The sequence below is a fragment of the Aplysia californica genome, unplaced genomic scaffold (assembly GCF_000002075.1).
Source record: "Aplysia californica isolate F4 #8 unplaced genomic scaffold, AplCal3.0 scaffold00062, whole genome shotgun sequence".
NCBI classification, from domain to species: Eukaryota; Metazoa; Mollusca; class Gastropoda; order Aplysiida; family Aplysiidae; genus Aplysia; species Aplysia californica.
Genome location: NW_004797332.1, coordinates 1,829,511 through 1,836,003, shown reverse-complemented (window position 1 = coordinate 1,836,003; position 6,493 = coordinate 1,829,511). Strand labels below are relative to the sequence as shown.

At 41.1% G+C, this 6,493-nt stretch overlaps 1 protein-coding gene across 1 annotated transcript in view; it reads right to left on the bottom strand.

Moving 5' to 3' along the window:
• Positions 1–6,493, bottom strand: part of LOC101850873 (anaphase-promoting complex subunit 1) — a gene marked incomplete in the record, with an annotated part of 57,511 nt that overhangs the window by 39,048 nt on the left and 11,970 nt on the right. The window contains 8 exon segments of the mRNA XM_035968491.1: positions 229–303; positions 1,170–1,357; positions 1,935–2,136; positions 3,170–3,325; positions 4,159–4,224; positions 4,631–4,721; positions 4,966–5,064; positions 5,392–5,634. Coding sequence (XP_035824384.1) covers positions 229–303; positions 1,170–1,357; positions 1,935–2,136; positions 3,170–3,325; positions 4,159–4,224; positions 4,631–4,721; positions 4,966–5,064; positions 5,392–5,634 — 1,120 coding nt within the window.

Sequence of the window (6,493 nt, the reverse complement as noted above, 5' to 3'; positions counted from 1 at the left end):
GCAACAAACAAACGTAATGATGTATAAATGAAAGCCCTTGATGAAGAGAGAGAGAGAGAGAGAGAGAGAGAGAGAAAGAGAATACGGTGAACAGAAAGATATAAAGACTATTTAGCCTTCACACACACACAAACAACACATGTACGCGACCCTCCCACCAACACACACACACACACATACACACACACACAAACACGCGCGCACGCACACACACACACACACACTGACCTGGTTTGCTCCCTGGTCCGAAGGTCTAGCTTTCTTGGACTTCAACACAGGAGAGGACGAGCCGTCAGTGCAGCCCTTCGAAGGAACAAAATCAGGAATCTATGAGGGGAGCGGTCGGGGACTGTTCACATACAACATTCGTCTGCACAAGAGGGCTTTAGAGAAAAAGCCCACTTGTTGGCAGAAGATCAGTCACCTCAGAAGAATGCATTGTCAAAAAGAACTTCTTCTGTTTTCAGGTCTCAGTTTAGTTTCATTTGAATAAGAGTTTTTCAGCATTAGCAACACAAAAAGGTTATATAAGTGCCGAAGATTTAAGGTGTTACAAGAAAGTAACATACAAAGAAAAGAAGGAGGAGAGACGAGGATGATTGATGTTTGACAGGGAAGAAACAGCAAACCACACCAGAGCACCTGCCAATCAGGTCTTATCAGCTTTATTTTAAACCCAGTTAATATAAATAGATTATAGTAAGACGATAGTGTATAATTGTCCATCAGCTGCGTCCTGAGATGATGGTATAACCTTCAACAAAAACATAAAAATGTCCGGAAAAATTTCTACTGGTCTTTGTTTAGATCTAGGTCATTTCGCTCACAAGTATACTCATCCACGATCCTGGGGAAGCAGTCGGGCTTCATGAGTATTCTCGTCATCAGCAGTCCAATAGGTATTATGATGGAATCCACAAGAAAGAGAAAGAAAGAAGAGCCTAAAAGTACTTGGAGGAGGGACTTATTTTCAGATCTAAAGAAGGTGGGATACAGCAGGCCAGAAGTGGAGACTACAGCCCAAGACATAAATACATGGAGAGCTCTTGTTGGGGGCCTATACTCTAGCAAGGGTTGAGTAAGACTGATAATGATGAACACTAGCATATTAATATTGGTCCCATGATCCCTGAAGGTTCAAGCTCAAAATTCAACTAAAGAACCTTCACCTTGCTTGTAAGAGAAAGCTTCCCCGTATCGTAACCCATCAGTCCCAGAATGCACTTGGTGAACATGGCCCACTCAGGAACGTTGCCGATCCCACCGGGAGCGTTGCGAACTGTGTACCAGCGGGCCAGGACTTGTAAGGCAACTTGGCTCGGCAGTTGGTGCTTCAACGCTCGCAGGCATAGAGAAACTGAGGAAAACAAGGTATAAACTAAATAAGTCCAAGACGCAAAAGCAGAAGCCTTTATACTGAAAATGACCCCCTCAACAGAAAAATATTAAAAATGGTATACAAAAGGAGGCCACCATTAACCACATTTAATTGGCAATTAAAACAATATGTCTTGAAATACATAGAAGCCAGTCAAAATAAAGCACAAATTGATACCAACAAAAATAAAAAATTTTAGAAGCATGCCAACGAACATATATATTTTTCCTTTAATTTATTACCAATAATGGTATTTCCTTTTTTTATTTTTTTATTTCATTTATCAATCTGACTTGCCATTAATTACAAGCATAATCATGAATGTATATATTTTTCATTTCATTTATAAACAAAAACAGGGGGTTTTTTGGGGGTTTTTTTGGGGGGGGGGTTAAATTTCATTTATCAGTCTTGCTTGTTAACCATTAACAGTTCCTCTCCATTTAAAAAGGTATATTTAATTATACTAGAATAGACCGAGTGAAAGTGATAGTAACAGCTTTTCAGCCACTCGAGTCTTTTCTTAAGCAGGTCTAGCACGTCTGCCTTCACTCACTGCCTGGTGAGTCGGTCATAGAGGGCAGCTCGGTGCGACACAAGGCTCCGCTGAGCAGCTCCACCGAGAACTTTTTGCCCATGTTGTCTCGCAAGCCCTGGATGAAGCTGTTGCCCACGGGCAGGATTCCACTGATAGACGAGTCAAAGGCCCCGCCTGTTGAGTCCTCGAGGTGAGCTGTCACAGGGGAGATGTGCTTCATCTGGGATTTAGGTTGATGAGAGATCTTCTTTTTTAAAAAAACAGCATGTAAGTCTAAAGATTATGTAGAATGCTACTGGGCTGATCTGGGAAAAGATGCTCCTGCAAATAATAAAAATCTTCTGCACAATGTCACTGTTACTGATCCCATAATCCACGACGATCATAGGGGCCCTGTGTGAAAGAGAGCCTCGTCAGTGCCTCCTCTTTTCACAGTTTTTTGCAAGCGCCATGGCATTGTTATTATTTCATTGAAAATAGATATTAGAATACAAATGAATGCTTGATAGAGTAGATGAGCCATAATTTAGTGGTGTCACGCTAGCAAATTTTAATCTGACAACATTTTTCTCATGCCAGAAACTGTGTCTTTTATACACAATATTTTGTCCATGGCACCTTTGCCCAGATCTTGTCAAAGTATGGGGAATAGAATCAATAATTTCACGGAATGAAACATTAAAGAACACTGATGTGGAGAGTTTCAAAACTTCAAGAACCAGGTATAAGACTAAAACAAAACGTTCAATTAGTGCAGTAAGAAAATACCTTGAGCAATTGATTAAAACAATTCTGAAACTCTTTCTACAAAGATACAAAACACTAACACCAACACGCAATGTAAATACTTAAGAGTACAAATAAGTGAATCAACACGAAAACAGTTGCTGAGAGAGTGTAAGAAAAAGAGAAAAAGGGGGGGGAGTAGGGCAGAGAGAAAGTGAGAGAGAGAGAGAGAGAGAGAGAGAGAGAGAGAGAGAGAGAGAGAGAGAAAGAGAGAGACAGAGATAGAAAGAGAGAGAGAAAAAGAGACAGAAGACAGACTGAGACAAAGAAAGAAGAAAGAAAAGAGAGAGAGAGAGAGAGAGAGAGAGTGAGTGAGAGGGAAAGAGGGTGGGGGGAGGGGGGGGAGAGAGAGGGGGAGAGAGAGAGAGAGATCAATGACCTCCCAGCACCGTCGCCTAACTACGCTGGGCCCATCAAAAATGAACACTAAGCATGAGCTCATGTAAGATCACAGCCAGAACTCCTACCTCATCTTCAAACCTGATGTCCATGGCGGAGGCGGAGGGCGGCCGACTGCTGGTGAGGATCTCTCCACGGGTGGGGCTTCCCATCGGGGTCATAGGTCGCAGCAGAGACAGGGAGCCGGAGCCCAGGGGCAGCACAGGGATGTGCACCTGACTCACCTAAACCCCGAGGGTGACATTAGAGAAAAGGACTAACTGTAACATAAGCATGGGTTGCCGGCACACTTTTTAACTTAATATAAACATATCTAAAACAGGGATGCCCAGTGAAAATACCTGACAATTTATAATGCATTTGCGAACAGAAAAACATTCAAAAAGTTACAACTAATAAGGGGAATAAGCAGAAAAAACTTAGAAGACTAACTGGTCTTTTTGCGAAAGTAACGGCAATAACAGGAAAAAATGGAAAAACATCATCCCTGTTGAATGTTCCTATAGAGGGTGTGATACCCCAACAATCTCATGTCTTCAGGTCTCAGCACCCAATTCTCCACCTCTCATTTGACCTCTTATATCCTATTTTATAACATCTGTAATTTACCTGTTTATTACACTCTCATTGACTTATCAGATACCATTTGTTTGTTTTTCAGTCTATATAAAGGTCACACAAAAAGTTCCTCATTTCACCTGCAACATGTTTTATTTAAGTACGAGTTATACAGCACTTGCAACACAATAAGGTCATATAAGTGTCGAAGATTAAAAGTGTTACAAGAGAGTAACAAACACAAAAAAGGAGGGAAGATAAGGATGATAGATATTTGACAGGAAAGAAAGAGCAAACCATACCAAAGCATTCGCCAGCCACCCGTCAATGGTATTTAGCTTCTTAAAGGTGACAAGAGGGAGAGCTGGCCATAAACAGGTTAACAAGCACTGATCTACAAACTACCCACTCAGAAAAGGCAACAACTACAAAAGGAAAAGAAAAAAAAAATCACCTAGACAAGAGCTTCATCAACTAAAAGTAAAAGAGTACAACTCACGCGGGTGGTGCCCGTGTACAAGATGAGAGCTCCAGATGTCTCCAGCACAAGCAGCAGATTCTGACTCTGAAGAAAATATCAAGTGAGGAAACAAATCAACAAAATTCAAATCTGGTTGGCATTGAGGGTTAAATTCAAAGAAAAAATTGGGTAGAAGGGCCAACTTATCACAAAATAACTAACTTCTATACACCTTTTTGTTTTTGTGAGAGTTCTGACATTCTTATACACTGAACACAAGTATAATCCTTTTAAGGAAAACATTATTAGAAAAACAACAAGTCAAATTCAGATTTGTTTAAAAACAAACACGCATGTGTAAAATATTCCATACATCTGACATTTCAGAAATATGCAATTAAAACTCAAAAGCTATATAACACACAAGCACGCAAAACAGCTATATAACCACAGGGACACAAGAACGCACACGCGAGCGCACACACACACACATACACACACACAAACTGACCTCAATGGGAGTGGCATCTTTAGCAGGCAGCAGTGAGAGTGAGCCAAAGATGAGCTGGCTTCCGTCATTGCTCTCCTCAAATTTCAGGCACCTGATAATAGAGATGTTAATACTAAAATGTAAAATGATTCTAACATGAACTATGTGGATGCAGTTACATTAATTGGTCCTTTCATTTCATACCTTTAGCACAACCTTCCCCCTCTACTTCTTTTTTTTTTAATCATTCCAAACAATATGTTTCCTAACTCTGTTCATTCATTGACCTCCAAAACTGCTCCACATTCCTGTCAAAAGTTGAAAAGTAGATCCAAACAAGATACCAATAGACTCACCTGAGATGCTGCTTGTAGGGTACCAAGTAACACAGATAGCGCTGACCACACAAGTCCTCTGTCAAGAAAGCTTTGGACGCCTTGCCCAGTTGGCCATCTCTGATATAAAAAAAACACAAAAATGTTCAGTGTATCTTTTTACCCCCCACCCATTCCAAATTCATCCCAAACTTTCAAAATAGCACTTCTAAGATAGACTCAGAATTGCTAACTGGCGACAAAAAATCATCCTAAACATTTCAGACCCCCTGGAAACAAGTGCACGGGGAATTAATATATGGATCATATTGTCTAACGCATCTTATATCTAGACAGTTTCTATACAAAGTGCAATATGACAAGCAAAAAGTTAGGCAAAGTCCGGATAATATCAGAAATACAGACCGCCGGATTTATCCCAAAAAATCGACACCTCTGAAGACTCACCTGATTTGCTGTATCCCCTCGGTCCACAACAACTCCAGGCACACACAGGGCTGTATGGCTGGCGCCGCCATCCCGTAGAAACTTTCGTTCCCTCCGTGAGACGTGTTGAGCAGCGAGCTCGGAGACCGGAGCAGCGAGTTGGGAGAGCGCTGGGGCGGGGTCTGGAAGCGATACAGGGCCGAAGTGTTGGCCGTCGACATGCCCGGCGAATGAGGTCTGCGGATGCCCGAGGAAAAGAAAAGTCTAAAAGGTTAGGGGTGTAGACCTCTGTCGCTTTATTCCAGAACATTTTACGTCTCCATATGACTGTGCCAGGTTTTCTTTTGTTGTTTTTTTTTCTTTTCTTTTGCTGAAGACTTTTTTTGCGAGCTCAACGTCAGTGATGAAAAATCGATGTTCCCAAGCTTTTTTCGTTCTTTCATACAGACCTGTTTTACCACATGTAAAATGAGACACAAACCTTCCATTCCTCTTCCTGTTTGTTTTCCTTATAAGTCTTTTCTTGTCCTTACTCCCAAAAATTCCCCCCCACCTCCCCACACACAAAAACACACACAAACCTCTTACTATCTACAACCCTTCATCCCAGTTCTCCACTAGACTATTCCTGAAGAAATAGGGGCAAGAATATGTTATGGTCTCCGAGTGTTTTTTCCTACCCCAATTAGTGCTTGAAAGGGGGTATAAAACAAGTGGGAATCTAACTCTGGATCTATTCCTTTTTATAAAAGACAAACTAAGTTTCAGTAAAATGTACTACATATTACTTCCTCAGACAGACCCAACTAGAATGAACATGAACACAATCTGAAAACCCACTCACTCAGGCATCTATTTTCGCATACAATGAACAATGTCATAGACTTTATGCTTTCTTCAAACACAGCTAAGCCACCAAAAACCAGACACAATCTTATGGAGTCTTAGATAAGAACATATGGTAAGAAGGAATTTGCTATGATAGCTAATAAGAAATATGGGCCTGAGCTGACAAAAGAATTATTAAATTTTTTTTTTAAGGGGGGGGGGAATACAGGAAACAACACACATACACAAGCACATAATTGAGAGAGAGAGAGAGAGAGAGAGAGAGAGAGTGAGA